This window comes from Endocarpon pusillum, assembly GCF_000464535.1.
Source record: "Endocarpon pusillum Z07020 unplaced genomic scaffold C741571, whole genome shotgun sequence".
Lineage (NCBI taxonomy): Eukaryota > Fungi > Ascomycota > Eurotiomycetes > Verrucariales > Verrucariaceae > Endocarpon > Endocarpon pusillum.
In genome coordinates this window covers 194,186-213,598 of record NW_006913607.1, presented here as the reverse complement: position 1 = coordinate 213,598, position 19,413 = coordinate 194,186, and the positions used below count along the sequence as shown (strand labels likewise).

At 47.5% G+C, this 19,413-nt stretch overlaps 3 protein-coding genes across 3 annotated transcripts; 1 reads left to right on the top strand and 2 right to left on the bottom strand.

Annotated features, from left to right (window-relative positions):
• Positions 1–45: 45 nt before the first annotated feature.
• On the top strand, positions 46–807 carry EPUS_04883 (uncharacterized protein; the record flags this gene model as incomplete). Its single annotated transcript, XM_007789440.1, has 1 exon — positions 46–807. The coding sequence occupies one exon, from the start codon at positions 46–48 to the stop codon at positions 805–807; it is 762 nt and encodes a 253-aa protein (XP_007787630.1).
• A 13,305-nt stretch (positions 808–14,112) lies between these two features.
• EPUS_04882 (uncharacterized protein) lies at positions 14,113–16,278 on the bottom strand (the record flags this gene model as incomplete). Its single annotated transcript, XM_007789439.1, has 4 exons — positions 14,113–15,737; positions 15,784–16,100; positions 16,165–16,186; positions 16,239–16,278. The coding sequence occupies 4 exons, from the start codon at positions 16,276–16,278 to the stop codon at positions 14,113–14,115; spliced, it is 2,004 nt and encodes a 667-aa protein (XP_007787629.1).
• Positions 16,279–17,247: 969 nt separating this feature from the next.
• On the bottom strand, positions 17,248–18,945 carry EPUS_04881 (uncharacterized protein; the record flags this gene model as incomplete). Its single annotated transcript, XM_007789438.1, has 2 exons — positions 17,248–18,341; positions 18,390–18,945. The coding sequence occupies 2 exons, from the start codon at positions 18,943–18,945 to the stop codon at positions 17,248–17,250; spliced, it is 1,650 nt and encodes a 549-aa protein (XP_007787628.1).
• Positions 18,946–19,413: the final 468 nt, after the last annotated feature.

Genomic DNA, 19,413 nt, shown 5'->3' with positions numbered 1-19,413 from the left:
GGAATTGCAACACTTTTGGAACGGGCAGTACAGCCGAGAAACGCAATGTCTGAAATCCAGCTGACGCAGGCCTTAAGGACTGTATCTTCGTCTCTTATCTTCAACCACATGACGATCTTGCAACAATCGATCCAGCTTCGAGACAGGCGGCGTGTCAGGTGGGACCAGTATGCTATGGTATTTCAAAAAGCTCATTCCTTCAACAAATGGATTAGCTCGGCAGATTCAAGTCGAATCAGTATCAGAAGCACCTTCAAAGACCGCAACATCCTCAGCGGCTCCCTGACCCTCGCTGTTGAGTACCTCAGAAAGCCCGGTATAGCCGCCCTGTGGGCTTTGCAATGCAGAACACAGGCATATGATTCGACTGAGATCTTGGAGAGCTTGATCTGTCAAGCCCTAAAATTGGACTCTGCCTCACACACCGACCTAACTTTCTCGTTCCAACTTCGCCGATACCTCGATGCGCAGGGCGACGAGGACTATTTCAACATCCTGGCCGATATTCTGTCACATTTCAAACTCATTTACATCATCATTCAGCTTGAAGCGATGTTTTTTGAAGCAGCTTCCCGATTCCAGCGCCATCTTGACGGTTTGCTGGACAGGTTCAAAACACGTGCTCCAGGACCCATATTGAAAATACTTGTTGCAAGCTCTGGCCCGTTGGTATCCCCTCCGCAAGTACGCAACCAGCAAGTTCTGCGGATCGGTGGTAAAAAGCAACTGAAGAAATACACGACGCGCAGTACCTCGCTCGCACCATTGAAATGTCGACAGTCCTGCGATCATTCTCCAGACGATTGACGACTCGATCAGCACAATTATAGGCTATTAACTACATAATTGTTTCCACATCACCATTATTGCCAAAGGTGTTGCTAGGGACCGTCACGTCGCTAATATGGACAATCATCATTGAGATGTACCCGGTCGCCATTCACCATCGACGCTTAGCGCAGAAGCTTGGACGAGTCCGAGGGGTCATCTATTATCTTATCCAAGGCGCATTGCTACTAGGCGCATCTAATACCTCTTGAATGCGGATCCAGAAACTATTGACGTATAGTTGACGTGAATTACATGAGGGCACTTTATCCAACTTTTCGCAAATGGCTTCCAAGTCCAACCGGCACGGCAATTATTCTCAATTCCACCACTCACTGAGTTTGCATTACGAGCAAGAACCAGGTGCAGAAAATCTACTGGCAGGTGTCATAGAGGCATTCTTCGAGGATGAACAATGAATTCATATGTCTCGCCGCGTGGTAGCGAGCACAATTTTCAAGAATTCAAGGTGATTTGGTGACTGGAAAATAAATTGGGTGATCAATGGAAAATAGGAAAATGATAAGTACGATGGACTATTATTAACTATAACTACCTTTTAGCCTCCACGACAGCGGAAAATGTAGATCTCATCAGCTGTCCTACCGCTTGTCTGTCTAAAAACAGCTGAATACATGAAGCCCTTTCAACCATGTACCTGTCCACAGCCTCTCACAGAAGGCAAGAGTGTCTGCTCGCCTTCAAATTTTCCTCGGTGGGAATATGCAGTGTCAGGGCGAGTAGGAATATCAGAAGAAGACTCAAGATCCTCCAGATCTTCATGGTTGGTCACGAAATATGGCGCTCGCTGGGACGGAGGTCAGAACAGATCGAGATGTTTGGGAGAGTTGTCAGGGATGACTTGCTGGAAGGTACTTATTCGTCTAAGAACAGGACCCTAGACGATACTTAATCCAACCACAGCCCGGAGAGTCTCTTGCAGAAAGCAAAGAGTGTCTGCGCGCCTCCAAACTTTCCTCGATGGGAATAGGCAGTGTCAGGGCGAGAGGGAATATCAGAAGAAGACTCAAGATACTCCAGATCTTCATGGTTGATCACAGGATATACCGTCTGCTAGGACGGAGGCCGAACCATTAGAGATGTTTGAGAGACTTATCAAGGATAACTTGCCGAAGGATTTGAGGCTGTTGTATTGAAATGTCTGACACTAATAATCTGATTTCAACTCTGATATCGCCCTAAGGGAGACTGTGTTGTCAACAATTAATCCGAAATAATTATCTGACAGTCTTGCTTACCAGTCCAAAGGCTACCAGCGTGTAGAGAAAGGATGTGGATGTTAGTTCTGGGACGTAGACTTGTTGAAGGATTTGAATTGAGTAGCAGAAGCTGGCTTCGAGCAGTGAATGGTGTGGAGGGGTATTTATATTCGTGTAGTTATGTTAATGCTGTGGGGCGAAGAACAACTTCCACAGTATCGATGATACAGCGCTTTGTGTGTTGCGAGAAAGTCAACTAGTGTACCACGCAATCTCGCAGCTGGAGAAGGAGGCTCCGAGCGATCGGACCTTGATGCCCAGAGAGGACAAGATTCACATTTACTATATTAATTTAATCGCTTGCCGACTTCTAAAGAATATTTATTAACAGACTATTCACGTGAAAGAGATCATGCTACGGGGGCCCTAAAGTATTATTCGCTCAACGCTAGTATCTTTACTCGAAATCGTCTTTTGTACAAAGCAGCTAAGCCTATATCAGATTAAGAGTACATTTTTGAATCCATTTGAATTAATGTATCTTAATCAGATCATGACACTATGATGCGGTAACAAGAACTAGCCGCTACTAGCGAAACCCCGGCTCGCTGTCCGCCCAATGGCAGCATATGCCCGGGGGCGCTCCCTTAAGATGTAAGGGAGTACCCCTGAGAGATGAAGTATTGATAAGATAACTTTAACAAAGATAAAGAAGGGCACCACGTTGTCGTAACAAAATTGCTGCATAGCGGCCACCAGGTTAGCATCAAAATAAGGCAAGGAGGCCTTCAGGATAGAATGCTCTTACAAGACGAAATAGTTTTGATGGTGGTGGTGGTGGTGGTGGTGGTGGTGGTGGTAGCAGTAGTAGTAGGTGGTGGTGGTGGTGGTGTTGTTGTTGCTGCTGCTGCCATTGCTGCTGTGGTGGTGGTGGTGGTGGTGTTGTTGTTGTTGATGTTGATGTTGTTGCTGGAGACTTGAGAAGAAGAAGAAAGCAAGAAGAGATGAAAGAGCGGAAGATGGAATGAGATACATAGGTGCGCGCTTACACCTATCTAAGTATGGAAAGGAAGGAGCGGCTTCAAATTGGATCTTTTAATGGAAGGGCCGCCTGCAATATAAAACCTACCCTGCTCTAACCTAACAGACATGCTTACCATACCAGCAGCGAAACCTTGGACTCTCTCACTTATACTGATGGTGATAACCTGGTCCTTCGATACTGCAAATACATCTGTTAGCTTATAGCACTTCCAGTCAAGATCTCTGCTTACAATCTTTTGTAACTCCCATCTGCTTGCATTAGACTCCTACCTTCACTTATAGGACTCCTGTCTCCTCTTTCGCCTCTTTTTTCCGCGACTTACACTCGCGCTCTTTCGCTCAATCAGCCTCCCTCCTCACCAACCCACCTGTCATTGTAACATCTCGAACCGGAAATCCTATCAGAAAAGAGCTAGACGCAGCCCTTGTCAAATACAAATAATAAGTAGACTGTAGATGACCCGGAGGCCGAAGTGACCAGACACTTACCTTCTTTATACACTTGAGCATATACCTATACTCTTTCTTTCTTTTAGTCGCGGATTCTGTGCAGGATTCTGTGCGAAATAGCTGCAGATTCTATTGATTTTTACGTAAAATTACAAGTTACAAGTTGATACACGTGATTTTAGCCTAAAGTGGTACAGCTTGCTTATTTTGTGGGCCAAATCGAATCGCTATTTTACAAGAGATAAAACAATAATAGGATGGTTTTCTTGCTTTCCTTCATCTGCTCTCCTCATACAGTAGTAAAAGTAGCTAGAGGCAGGATTTAAATGGGTTTACGGAGCATTCTTTGACACTATCTTGATGAAGCAGTTAGTTGACTTGTTGATGTAGAGTCTATAACTCAAGTGTCTACATAGATCCTTGTCTGGATGGACATTATAATAAACGAGATGAGAACAACAACAACGACCTTGACACAATGACGCGAATCAAGCAATCAGAATGGTAAAGTTTTAACACTTTGTCCCCGGCTCTACTCACACCGTACATTTGCTGAAGGACCGCTGCTCTAAGCTTGGTCCGATGATCAATGGGTTTCTTCGCAGAATTGGCACACAGGGCTTCGTGAAATTATGCCAGCCGTACTTGCTTTGCATGTTATTGAATAGACCTAGTGGCTGGGTCATATGATTCTAACTGTGGTGCACTTGAACGCCGTGCATGCACTACGGTACGTGCTTCTCGAGCTATCCATTTCACGCGCTTCTGATCTCATCTTCCCTTATGTCTGCTTCTAATCGAGCATCTCTCATATCAGATTGCGCTCGTCCCATGTACGATGCTCAACAGGTGAAATGACGAGTCCCCAGCACCTCAAATCATTAGTCTCTCCACCTTGTTTCTTAATTCTCTGATCTGAGGCATGAGGTCGCTACTCTCATTCGTGGTGATACTGGCCGCAATCACAGCTCGGCTGACCCCACAAGCGCGACCGAGAGCCGCCTTACTCGGTACATAGACATACGGAACGTTCTTATCCTCAGCGAGTAACGGTAGATGAAGGAGGATGGCGAGCGGGGAGGTATCGGCTGCGAGGACAACGATCTCTGAAGTTCCGCGGTTGAGTGTCTTGGTGGCTGTCAGGGATGCGGGGTTAGCATTCATTCGCAGGGAGATGTTCTGGAGGACATACCTTCATTGGCCCCCTTCTTCAGCTGTCGATAGTGACTGGCTTGTTGAATCACGTCTAGTGTCAACTGTGCGAGCTGGTCGTCGGCTACTGGCCATGCTGCTCGAGAATCAGTATCAGTACTACAGAAGGACTTTGCAAGAAGAGGAGATGGGTAGGGCGGTCGTACCTGCGCTCTCATTCATGATGATGCCTTGACTCTGGCTCACTCGGCGGATCACGGCCAGGATTTTGCGGCGTGAGAAACGACTGCTAAACACAGGTGGAAGATGAGATATTTAACAAGATGTAGGATGTCTCAGGTGGCCCTGGAAAAATCTAGAGAGACTTCCAAAACTTAGTATTTTGTCTAGCGTTTTGGGACACCTCGGCAAGGCGCTAAGGCTATCACGTGAAAGAGATCATGCTACGGGGGCCCTAAAGTATTATTCGCTCAACGCTAGTATCTTTACTCGAAATCGTCTTTTGTACAAAGCAGCTAAGCCTATATCAGATTAAGAGTACATTTTTGAATCCATTTGAATTAATGTATCTTAATCAGATCATGACACTATGATGCGGTAACAAGAACTAGCCGCTACTAGCACCAGACTAACAATACTTATGCCTCCCCCGTAGTACATCCTGAGTCTGCATCTAAAGCTGTTAGAAAGAGAATATATCTAACCATTCGACCAAAACGACAGCGCTTTAAGGTCTGAGCCTCATTGGCAAATATATTTTCAGTGACGCACTGTTAGGATGTGACCAAGTGCCCCGCTCTGCCGCCTTGGAGAAGGGAGACCCGATATCTTCCGATAGACCTGGGTAAAGAAACTATGAAGTCACTCTTAAGTATGGTGCTGGCATCGTACTTGTAACAACGGTGGCTATGTCTTTGGCACTGTAGCGCTTCGATCTTATGCTCCTCAGCCTTAAAGCCCTCCATATGCCCCCATCATTTAGATTTCTTCTTCATTCTCGGGACCTTCCAATATGGCTCAAGCACTGCCTGCCATCTAGCTTTAGGAGTTCAACAATGGCTCACGCACCGACTTAGTAGGAGTTCATGACGAAATTTTGGTAAACCATCTCGAGTCTACTGATCCTCCAGCCAACGATCCCACCTTTTAAGTCCCCTCAGCCACGGACTTCTGATTTAATCCAATCCCCACCAATCAACACCCAACCCGATCTCAACTCTAAAGTCAACGCTGAGTTGGTACCACGACGAACAGCCCCGCAAGATCGAATGGATATGAACGGCCGGAGGTTTAGGATCAATATCAAGACTGTGGTGGGTGTCGCTGCGCTCATTCCTGTAGGCCGACTTTATACTCTTACTTCGCAAACATATATTGGCTGAGAACAGACAACATGAAGATCGACCTGTCGAGTGAGGAGAGACGACACTCTCGTGTGAGATGTATGATGTAACTGATGGGTTCCTGTAAGTAGGAGTTATTCTCGAGCCTGCATGTAGCTGCCTATCGTTCGTAGACGTGATCGCTGCAGCGACGTTCAAAAAGCGTAGCCGCTAAATCCTGGAGCATTTGCACGTCAGAAGCAGCGCGGTGTGCCTTCCTCCAAAGGTTGCTATCCGCAGAAACAACTCGATAGAGAGCAGACAGCGACAGAGGCATATCCATGCGGGGGAAAGCTTGTCGCCAGCACATAGGCAGTGGTAGCACACTTGTCCGTGGAAGAAGAATCCTTTCTCGACCCACAGATGTCAAGGATGATCTGATCAAATCATAGTCGCAAAGGGAAACGGACCATTCGACCATGAGCGTTTTCGCCCCAAAGCCGTAACGTTCCAATGTGTCGGCGACTTCATCGAATGTCATTCCTGGCAAATTTTGCATGGTGGATAACCTGTAGACCTTCCTGAGGGTATTATTGAAAAAATATTCCCGACTAGTTTCCATCGCAGAGAAGGGATTCAGTTTTGACTCATAGTTATTGTCGTGTCAATCACGGTTTCACCCAGAGAATTTCAAATGCAAAGCTCAAACATTCTCTTGTGCCTGCCATACCGCCAGAATTCCGTGTCAACGAAGACTAGGTTTCTGCTCCGCTGAAGCCATGCATCTCGATGTAGAGTCAACCGTGGATTCATATAGCATGTAGACCTTTCCATCGCTCCGAGGATCTTGTGAAGAAGCTTGGATGTTTCAAGTGATCGCAGAACATTGTGCCTTGAAGGGTTGCGCCGTAGCTTGCTCCGAAACTTGTATTCAAGTAGTTTCACTTGGGCAAGTTAGAATGATCTTGACAGGAGGCATTGTACTTACTATGGTGTTCGCGGCAAGTATTCAGCCAAATGCCATTGGCTTATTGCAGTTGGGAGAGTATCGACACCGTTTATCGTCTGGACCTCTATGCTGGACCATATGCTCCTCAATCCTCTCAAAAGTGAAAATGGCTTCGCGCACTCCAAGCAAAGGTATATTTCATCTTTAACGTGTTCATAGGAGACGTGGTACACTAGTGTCAGTCCGAGAGGAAATCGCTTCATGCATCCAACCCAACGACACGGAAAAAGTGCTGCCAATGGAGTGTGTATTGATTTGATATGTAGATCCTGAGCGGTCATAAAACGAACTAGTTCTACACAGTCTTGGTGCGGGCATTTGAAGACTCCACGTCCATTGACAAGAGAGTTTTCTTTCGTGTGAAGTAGTACGTGTGCATCAAGCGCTCCACGTGTTGGAAATAGGTCTTGACACTCGTGCCAGAGACAACTGAGTGATTGCTCAGGCGGTCTCAAGCTCGAGACCGACTTCTGGGAAGATTGACTGCCCTTCAGTAAGCCCGACAGAATTTGGCGAGAGCTTTCGCCTTCGCGGGTATTTGGTGACACCCCAATATCGTCGATTTGTCCTGGCGAAGAGACGGTGTAGTTCTCAGAAGATGAAGGTATATACATCCTGTGCTGGAATGAGTTTGTTATTTGGGATGCTTTAGTGGTCTCGGTCATATCGTCGAGATACGCGACAGGAGCCTTTTGCCGAGCCTCCGTCATTGGATTGGAGAGCATATCTCCGGACTTCAAAATAGGTGAATTTTCGAGTGGTCTATCAACCAGCTACCTTTAGGAGGTCTTTGACCGGTTTGATTAAGATGCGCGTGCTGAGGATGCACCTGGCCACGATGAAATCTCCGCTCATGTTTCCAGAGATCATGCTTGCGACAGAATTCCGACTTGCAGCGGTCACAAGTATATTGTTTGATTCTGGTATGTTTAGTCCTCTTCCTATTTCCAATTCCTTGCTGACCATGGAATCTATTTTCATGTTTACGAAGATCACTGATTCGACGAAATCCCTCTTCGCAGGTGGCACACCTGAAGTGCTTGCCCAGAGTATGGACAATCATGTGTTGCTTGACTTCGCCTCTAGAATTGAATCTGGAACTGCAGGTGGTCACCGGGCAAACATGCTGCTTCTCGCCATTGCTGGGTATCAATAAATGTCTGCTAAGGTCCGAGGAAGATGCGAAGCTTTTGCCCAATTGGTGACGGCACATACATGAGGGCGCTCTCCGGTATGAACCCTTCTGTGCCGGCTCATGCTGGCTCCCGACGCCAAAGTTTTGCCACATTCAGGAAAGGGGTAGACGGCAGGTGTGCCTGTGGTATGGCTGTCTTTCATGTGCCTCAAAGGTTTCGGGAAGACAAAATCTTTTCGCACCTAGGTTCTGGACAAGATATTGTTCTTGATGCTCGGGGTTTCGTCCCTTCCTTCTTATACTTGGCCTTCGGGGGCGCTCCCATATCAGGATCGAGAACAGCTTCAAGGATATCCTTAACATTTTTTAGGCGTTCACGCTTGCGTCCAATCGTTAAGGGTGCGACAGCGCCCTCTCTGAGCACCTGAGAGGCAGGTTCGTTGCCCAAAATGCTCCCACTAGATATCTTTGAACAAGTCCGTCTAGGAGTGATCGAGGAACTATCTGCAGGCATGCTCGCTCGAAATTTGGAACCGTTCGCTATTGTATTGATCCCTATTGGTTGTCCGACGGTGGAAAAATTGATGCTTCTTGTGGACGATCTAAAGAATCTGAGCAAAGGATTGTTGCTTGAAGCCTTGACATGTCACGACTCTGTACTCAAAGAAGTTTTGATGTTCCTCTTGCCAAGGCTGCAGCAACATTATTATGCTAAATCAAGGGAACGCTATTCTTTGAAAGGTAGGCGGCTCTGGGTCTATTCTGTTGACGAACCCATTGCTCTATATCAACTTAAGTTCCGGCAGCGCAAGCTTTGCAAGGCTACTCTTTTCTAGGTCTATTCTCTTTGGGGCCTGTTCTTCCTGGGGCCTGCTCTTTCCGAGACATGTCATGTCCAAGGCTTGCCATGCTTGAGATCTGCGCTTCCTGTTTCTTTTCGCTTAAACAAGTCAGTTTGAGACGCGCAATTGGCTAAGATGCAAGAACTCGCACCTCGATTGGTCTGAAATCTTTGGTAGGAGTGAGGAGTAGGGAATGGGGATGGGAAGGGAATGAGGAGGGCGCTTAATGAAGGGGTGGAGGGGTAAGAAAATCTTTACGCTTTTCACTCACTCATGTTTCTGGGTATATGCATGACATCGTGGCAGAGCGGACTTGATACGTCGCCTCATGAAGTACCATAGTCGACTAGCGCCTGAGGAAGTGCCTTGCCACAATGCCTCCGCCCATTTTTTAACCATATATCTCCTTTCTCTTCTTCGGTTATTCAAAGGAGCATTGATAATTCTACTCTGAGTTATCGCAGCATTCACCAAGCAAGTACGGAATAAGTGCTTCTTCATTAAGAAAAATTTTTCTAGTCCGTTGGCCTAATCAAATACAGTTCAAGCGATTTCCAAATCTGTCAACTCCGCAATAAATGGCTTATAAGCCTCCTCGGCCACAAGAAACCTCCAGATTTTCGCGCCTGCAAAGAAAATACACCACGTCGGACACACAATGCTACATCTGTCTCCAGATGCAAGAGCGCAAACCCGATTTAAAACAAGAGGGCCTCGTGCAGACATGCCTTCTGTGCGATAACGAGTATTGCAAGAGACACAAGAGCCCCAGCGTGGACCAGACGTGCAACCTGAATCATGAGACATACTGCAGCAAGCAAGAACACCGGGAACGACATGATCCGGTCCGCATCTTTCGGAACATGGGGGAGAGGGAGAGGTGGATAGCGGAGAATGGTGACATTGATGTTGTTACACATGAGGAGAGGTCAGACTGATTGTAATCCGAGGTGGATGGGAAGGTTTTGTGTAGGGATCAAAAGACTTAATTTAGTCATTAAGAGTATCTAAGGATAGATCGTTCGAAGATAAGCCGAGTCATTAAACCTGATGCATCAGTGAGTTATTATAGTCAGATTATAATTCTCGGAGATCATAAGTAACAAGATGCGGTTCGAAAAAAAGTTTAACAGTTACATATTATACTTCTTAGATCATTCTCATATTACCTAATCGAATTCTCTTTCCGAATAAATAAGCTTTTATACCATTGTAAACACAGAAGCTACTATCATAATCAATTCGCGATAGACTAGATTGTCATGGGGTAGAACCCATGGAGACCTGGGCCACAGCCTCAGGTCAACACGTGATGTCTTGGTGCGGCGTCACGTGATAGTGGGCATGTCACCAGGAATGTCCTCAGGGGCTAGGGGCACGGCTCAGGAGGAAAGATAGGGGCATGGAGACGGGTACAAATAACCTGTACTTCCCCCTTGTATCATGGAACTCCCAAGTTTCGTCTCCTTGTCTATAGGTAGCCAATCAAGAGCTTTTGCCTTCATTCGCGATCCCTCACATAGATCTCTAAACCAGGCGTGTTATATGTTCTAGAAAATTCTTCAGAGGAATATATAACATCATTATAATAACTCACTTTTTCTGTCTATTACATCTAAACTATATAATATCTAGTTTTCTAAAGAATCTAAGCAAAGGATTGCTGCTCAAACCTTGACATGTCATGACTCTGTTCTCAAAGAAGTTTTGATGTTCCTCTTGCTAAGGCTGCAGCAAGATATTATGCTAAATCACGGGAACGCTATTCTTAATAAGGAAGTATGCTTATTTAGTGACATAGGAGATCAAGTTAGTTCACAGAGGCGAACAGCAACATAAAACATGCCTGCAAACATATGAAACGTGTGCGAATTGCTATTTTTACAAGTAACTAGCCACTGGTACTTTGGATTTGCTCAGCTATAATCTCATGAAGAAATGGGCTTCCATCCTGCCCCGCGTGGAGGCATGCCACGTATTTAAGGCAAGGCGTCAATTACGTGGCACGGTTAGGGCCAATGGCTGGGGTTTTGGTGGCTGGGGCCTCCGGGCCATGCGAAGCTGTGGCCAGCATCAGCTGCGATTCTCCGTCAAAAGACGCCCATGAAACTGTTTGTTACCTCTTCTAACTCCATTGAGATTCGGGTGGAGTATATCTCCATACGATGTGGCTCATCAACACGACGACCTTAGAACTTGAGAGCTTTCAAGAATGTCCCACGAATACATACGCCATCCTCTCGCATACCTGGGGCCTCCAAGCTGAAGAACCAAATTTCGACGAGTTCAAGCAGGGCCAAGGCCGCCAGAAAATCGGGTTTCAAAAGGTTCAGAAGTGCTGTGAACAAGCTCTGAAGGATGGCTTGCAATATGCTTGGGCTGATACATGCTGTATCGATAAGCGGAGCAGTTCTGAATTGTCTGAGGCCATCAACTCCATATTCAGCTGGTATGCTCGTGCAAAGATATGCTATGTCTACTTAGCCAATGTGCGTCATGAAGATTGGCTGGATTCAGGAACCCAAAGCTTTTCTCATAGCAGGTGGTTTACACGAGGATAGACCTTGCAGGAACTTATAGCGTCTCCGGCTGTTTTCTTCTCTACCGAGGACTGGACATAGATTGGGGACAAGTTAGGTCTTGCTCATGATCTGAATACTATTACTGGGGTCGATCATCGTGTTCTTACGTCAGGCAAAAGTTATCTAGATTGCTTAGTAGCTCAAAGAATGTCCTAGGCTTCAAGACGACAAACAACCAGACTTGAGGATAACGCATACTGTCTTATTGGTCTTTTTAATGTCAACATACCGCTTCTGTACGGAGAGAGTTCTAAGGCCTTTTGGCGGCTAGAGCAAGAAATTATCAAGCAGACAGCCGATAAAACAATCTTTGCATGAACCGGCGTAGCGGAGGGCGGTAGTGGACTTCTGGCGCCCAGCCCGGCGAACTTCATCAATTCTGCATGCATCCAGCAAGACAAGAAATATGGCAGACGGCCGCCATACCAAGCCACAAATCGCGGCCTGTCTATAGAGTTCCAGATGCTTCCATTTGAGATGAACACATATGTGGTTCCTTTGAGATGCAAGCAGGGACCGGACAGCTCAAAATCCCGACCAATCGTGATATTTCTCTGCAGAACCTCAGAAGATCAGCAATATCAGCGAGTATCATTTCAGGACAAGTGCATAGACGAAGCGGCCGGCTGGGACATTTCAAAGGCGATAACAGAGAGAATCTTTGTGCCTGACGAGGGCCATACATTAGAACTCTCGCTGCACGCTGGTCTACCACTTGTCTGTGTTGAGTCAAACTTGGAGGCTTGGCAATTCCCAAGAATTGGGTCTGGAGCCCACCCGTCTTCACGGGTTGACTCGGTTTCTAGGGTAGCCGCAGACCTCGAAGGTGGTGGAATCCAGCTCGAAGAGACGGGAATATCCAGCTCTGAAACCTCTGGGTGGATGCCAAAGAAAGTCACCGAAGTCTCTTTCCAGTCTCAGTGTCAAGATCTTGAGAAAGGGATTGTAATTGCACTCAGAAGACCGGCTGCGGGTGAGAACAACTTTAGCTATCATCTGCAAATTGGTTTTGATTTTGACTTTAAACCCATCTGTATCTTGCGTCTTGGGCAATTTCGATTACCATTAAGACCCGGGTTTTGGGGCAAGAATTTTTCGCAAGTGTGGAGACTGCCTTTGCGGGAATCATTTTGGCGCAGAGAAGTTGGCAAAAGTGATAAGTATAAAACCGACGATGGCTTTCTTTCCCTCGATGATAGAGAGAAGCTCTACCATGCAGGAGTAGGAGTATGGCCTCCAGCCGTACAATGGTCTGCTTTTCGCATACGTGATATGTCTGATTTACTGCCACACCATGGAAATCGATACTGGCGGAGTGTCCGAGGGAACAGAATCACTGGACTTAGGATACGCATCAATGACATGCTACCACGAGACATGGCTGTAGGACACTCAACCTCAGCTTTCGTCACCTCCATGGCTTGAACTGGCAATTGAAAATTCAAGAGAAGCATCTGCATCCGGCATCATCTCGTGATGGAGCTTTCTGTTTTAGGCGACTTTTCATCCGTGGTAGGAAGATTGGGGTGTTTCTCGTAAAAGTGGTGGCGATTCTGCTTCGGTATAAGTTGTTTGCGCTATTTTTGTTCTTGGTGCCCTTCATGATTGGACCTTGGACCCAGAATCTGCTCCACATCGGCTTTTCTGAGGCTGTTGGATTTACTTTGTTCATTATCCTTACACCGGCAATCTTTAGTCTCATTGTTTCATCATTTCTCACTGAGAATAGTTTGTGGAGGGGTTGCAAATTTGGTTTTGATAATCATACTTATCATCTCACTAAATGTTCCGATGCATGTTCCTGTTCATAGTAACACCGAATAAAATCCATCCATTTCAAGCGCTCAAATAAAGTACACGCATTTACTGTGCTATGGCTCGTCTATTCTACCAGTTCGGCGCTGAACAAATGTTATGCACACACTGACAGCATGTGGTCATGAAGAACAAGCCTTGTGGGGCAATCAAGACCCGGACACAAGGCCAGGCAAATCGGTTGTACTCAGCCTTTGGCAAAAATAATCAGCAAGGGCTGCGAGGAATCCAAAAATTTGTATGGGCCCTAAGCCTGTAACAATCCGCCATAAAAGCACGCAAGCCACCACCATAATTAACTCGTGATGGACTGGATCTCCCAACCAGGCTTGCTCCATGTTCTACAAGATTCTTGGGGGGAAGGTATGGCATCGTTGTGATGGCTCAATTTTCCTGTCCGTTACGCCTGGGCTGTGCAACATCTGGTTTCCACAAAATCGATTATCTGATGAAGCTTGAGCATATATGAATGCTACAGAGCTTCCAAGGAGAAACGAATCGAGAGAAACAATTGCTGGATTTCCTTCTTCCTCAGCGATCGCTCAAGGTATATCTAGTGATACATCTAACAATGTTGGTAATCAAATGGTTCCCGCATTGCGAATCGTGCCCAGCCACCCAGACAGCTCCTGTTCATCATACAACATACTCCATTGCCGCTCCATGACCCAGGCATAACAATCATACCAACAACACCAGTTCACATCAAGACATCATCGTCGATCCGAGCTACCATTGGGCACAAACCCCGGCTCATCATCCGCCGCCTCAACTCTTACCAAGATTTCTTCAAGAAACCCTTCTAGGAAATCGTTCACTTCTCCACCCATACCAACTGGCGTCTCTTGGTCCCACTTTTGTATCTCGCTGAAAACGCCAGCTGCTTTCATGACCAGTTTCCGAATTCTATCGTGACCTTGATGGCATCTTTGTTGCACTTCAGCAGCAGCTTGTGTTGCTGGCTTGCTCTTTGATAATTCTTTGAGCATGTGGCTCCTCCGATGTAAGGCCGCCTCGAGGGCGGGGATCATCACAGAGCTGAGTGCTGTCAGCTCGTGACCAGGTGCTTGGCCTTGAACATAGTTGGAATTCTCGGAGTCTGAAGGTTTTCGTGGTTGACTTTGTGGCACATTGAGCGGAGGAAGTGGTTGTTGACCTGGAGGTGGAAGCGGCTTCTGTATAGTAGGAGATGAGACGCTTGTGGGGATTGAGGGTAATGGCTGTCCACCACTTGGTCTGGCTTGGGTGGATTGTGGAGGGATGCTCTGTAACGGCGGACCGCGCGCAGGGTTACCTTTAAATGGAGGGATATCAGGGATCTGCATTGCCTGTACCTTCTTCCCCGGTTCGTCTTTAGCAACTGGTTGCGGACCAGTGGAAGACGTCCCCAAAGGTGAGCCACCGAGTTTCAGAAAACCCATGTCTTGAGCCAATTGTGCTTGGAAGGCTTTGTTGTACTCATTCGACCCTGGACTCTCACTGTGTTTCTTCGGCTGAGGCTTTGCGAGATTGGCCGCAGGAGTTTTCGGTATAGGTGCAGGGGGATGGTCTTGTTTGATGGGCGATGGGGGCAAGGGTACTTTGGTGGGTGACTTTGGTAGTGCTGATGTAGGAAGCGAGCCCTTAGCCGAGGATTTGGTAGGCGAAGATGGTGCCTTTACAGTGTCCATACCGTCGAATCTGTGTTTGACGCTCTCCTCCGATGCGCGACTGGAATCAACTGAGGCCCGGGCATTTGTGGCTGCATCGCTCATTGGTCTCAAGCCGCCGGATCTGCCTCCAGCTGGCCGGACTGTACCAAAGTCCCATAGATCTTCCTCCTCTTGACTGGGTCGTGGCGGCGGCTCCCTCTCATATTCGTCTTCATCTTCTGACGACCGGTTTGCATGTGTAGCGTGCCATCTCTCATGCCTTTCGATCAGCTCTGTGAGATATGTCGTTTTCTTCGCCTTGCGGATGAATGGATGCTTCAGGAGCTCTTTTGCTGAAGGCCGCTCACGAGGATCTCGTCTCAAGCACAGCTCGACGAAGTCCTTGAAAGGCCTGCTAAAATTCCCATCGAGGACCGGTGGTGGGTTCTTCGGTATCAGGAATAGCACCTTCATTGGATGTATATCTGAATAGGGTGGCTCGCCTTTAGCCAGCTCGATAGCAGTGATGCCAAGGGACCATATGTCGGCTTTGTGGTCATATCCTGATTGCTTAATAACCTCTGGTGCCATCCAAAATGGTGTCCCGACAAATGTGTTCTTCTTTGTCATGGTTGCCGAGAGCTGACCTGACACACCGAAATCTGCGAGCTTGACTTGCCCATTCGCAGCCAATAGTACGTTTGCCGCTGGCAGTGGTTAGTCGCTGGTATGTAAATAGAGATCTACTCGAACCTTTGATATCTCGATGAAGTTTTTTGTCTCCATGCAGATACTCCAGTCCCATCAGCAATTCCCGTATGATGATGCAGATGTAGTCCTCTGGTATCAACCCAGGACGCATCAGGTCTGAGCAGCTGCCCCCAGAGCAGAACTCCATGATGATCCATAAGTCAGAGCCTTTTAGGAATGACCCGTGATACTTCGTAACATAAGGGGAGTGTAGCTCGGAGAGAATTGAGATTTCTTGAATGATATCCTCGACTTCGTCCTCGGCATTCTCGACGTCGATGATTTTGATTGCGACTGACTGGCCAGTCCTTTTATCAACGCTGTTGATGGGACGTCAGCAACACATCCAGGGATCTGACTAGAGCTGAGGCTTGCCCCTTGTACACCTTGCCAAAACTCCCTCCTCCTGTGCTCTTTGTCAACACAACTAAGACCGTGCGAGGTGTGACACTTCTTACCAATGCAGTTCTGCTTGGTATAAAATGTTTCTGGATCCATAGTGGGAATTAGGACAGGATGAAACGAGCTGAGATCAGCCGAGAGGGAGGAGGGTAGATTGAGAAGACTTTAAGTTGGGCTGATTGTATGGTTAACGTCGAGAAAGATCCTAGACAGCCGCAGAATCACACAAGGATTGACTTCAGCCAGCTAGTTTTGTGCTCAACTGTCGTGTGAGGGTCTTTGCATTGATTGATTCCTGCGTTTGTGCTAGGAAGGGTCAGAAGCCCTTGCCGAACAGTTAGCGGATATCCTCCCACAGGCAAAGAAAGAAGGTACAGCTTTGGTATCCAGATATCGATATACTAGGTCTCAGCGCAGGAGGGGTTTCGGATTTCTGAAGCTTGCTGGGCGGGTGATCAAGTTGCAAGTACTCCGTACCATGCAGTGCTATACAGGAACCATACAGTAGGTCAAAGTGGATGGAGTAAGCAGTAGTCTAACACCTACAAAGGTTTAGGTATGACGACGAAATTCAGTGGACTTCGCGGAACGACCTGGAGATGCTTGCGCCATTATTGTTTCATTGCTTGGGCTCCATCTATGCAATTTAAGCCTCGGTGTGTTTTAGCCTATCAGATCCAATTCAACCGACGCGTCTGAAACGCGTCCGCACGTGCTGGTGGACTTGGATGACCACCACCAACAATGGAAATATATCACATCAGTAATACACGGAGCAAACAAAAGGTAGATAGCCGGTTTTGAATCATGTTGCGTCTGCTTCCAAATGTTGAACTTCCTGTATGCGCAACCCTGATCCACGGTCAGGGTATGGCAGCTTCTGTATCATGTAAGGACAATAAAGAAGCGCTATCTGATCAAGCCCCAATAGTGCTGCATTCACCAGCTGCTGTCCATTCGCTTGAAACAGGCCCGTTTGGCGAAAAAGGTGTATAACCCAGAGAGCGTATCTGATGCCTTCTTCTATCAACGCCCTGAAATGCTATGCAAAGCCAGGCTGCCGCATTATGCTTCCAAGAACTCAATCATGACTGTTCCATTCTTCAACCCCGCCTGCTCAATCGTTTGATCTGCCAGATCCATCAGGTTCTTGCCCATCGACACCAGCTCAAAAGCTACACCTTCTTTCCCCTCCAACGGCTCCGATTTGAGCCATTCGAAAATTCTCCTCACTAAATCCGAAGTCGCAAAGCGACGGATTATTCGACCTGCCGGGTGTCGAAACTGTATTCTTGTCACGTCATTGCCCGCAGCGGGTTCTTGGTGTGGACAATCTGATGGTATTAGACTAAAAGGTGAAGGTGTTGACGATGTGTCGTCTCCATTTTCGACAACTGTCATACTGGCGGCATTCTGCTTCACAGATTTTCCTTTCCCATCCATATCTCCAACACTTCTCGTCAGTTCATCCGGATCCTCGAGTACGGTTTTCGTAGCGTTCTCTGGCTGCGCAGCCAGACTGGCTTGCATGGCTCTCTCTAGCTGCTCCTCTTCAGTCATTTGATCAACGCTTTTTGGCTTTTGCGCCTCTGACTTCCGCTTAGCCACTGGGTTTCGTGCATGACTGCTCAAACTGTAGCGATCCAGAAATTCATGTAGCTGCATGAGGAAGTCGCCCGCCTTGGGAACTTCTGCAGACCACACTTTTACCTGTTCACCAGTCCGTGGGTCAACTATGGCAATATGGGGATACAGATCTGGATTCGAATGATCCTGAAAGTAGTACTGGAGGTACTGGTCGGCTCGGATGTCGTCTTTGCTGTACTGGAGAAATAGAAAGTTCTCTCTGATTGTATCCACGACACTGGGGTTCTTCCACAAGTCTCGATTCAGAACTTGGCAATCGAAGACCGATCCATCCTGAATATTAACCAGCAGCCATTTGAGCTCTTCACGACCCTCCTCTCGAGCGCTATCCCAACCGCCTTTGTACATCAGATCCCATGGAGGCTGAAACATCTTGGCCAACATGTTTGACCGGGAAGATGATTCGGAAGCGCCGCCAGTGGATTCTGCTAAAATATCTGGCTCAACCACAGCATCATCTCGATCGGTCCATATGGAAGCCGCGGGTCTCTGATTGAATATGCCTGGTTGCGCTGGAAAAGGTCAGAGCGGGCGACTAGGTTTGAAAGAGTGGTACCTACCTTGATTACCTCGTCTATTCTGCATTCGGCGCATTTGTTGCATAACATGGGCTGGTATGTCACGTTCGTCCAGAGGGCCGGCATCTGCTCCAGGGCCGAGAAGTGTCTCAGATTGCCGAGCGATGGGTGCCCGAATTTCCTCTTCACCTCCTGGCCCTTGCCCACCTCCTCCACCGTACATTTCTTCTTGTAACCGTCGTGCATATTCGGCATCAGCGTCGAAAGTTGATCCTCTTGTTTGTGGCAGGGCTGATCCCTCCGATCCACCGACCTTACGAAAGCCTGTAATCTGTGGGTCATTGTCGTCTGAAACGGTGCCGTCATCAATATCTATGGGGTCTTGTGCATTGCCTGTGCCGCCAGGCCTCGAGGAAGCCGGTGGTGGTGGAGGTGGAGCACTATATGATGATGGATCTCCTGATGGATCAGCGCCATTACTTTCGAAATATAGCATAATTGCAGAACCGGGGTCTCCATCGGCAAGTTGAAGATATTGTGCCGCCCGTTCGGGTGAGGCAGACGTAACTGTCACGATCTGAGCAATCGCCGCGTCCATTTTGGCACAACGGTAGCAGTCTCTGAAGAGCCTAGACGTGGAGTGAGGTCAAGGTGAGGTAATGGGGACTTAGGAATCGATCTCCTGGTCAGTAGGTTGATTTTGGCGTGATGACAATCCTGGGTTCGTAGCTTTCCTCCCGCAAACAACAACCTAGAACCCCTTTAAGCAGCTTCGCTTGTATGTTTGCCCAGTTCGTTGCAAATTGTATGTCATAGCCGTTGCTGAGACGGGTGTTTAATGTAGTTATGTGCGGGAAGTCAGAAATCGAAATGTTTGTGATGGCGGGCGAGAAGGCAGCCGCAGGTGACGATAGCTTGCATAAGTTTTGCGTAAAAGGCTGCGGCGGTCACCATAGTTAAACGCCATCCTAGCCGGTCGGGAAATGGAAAGTTGGGCTAACTTAGCCGCCGGTAGACCGCTAACTAGTACTAGTGTTATCGGCATTTGACTCAAATGCCAAGCCCA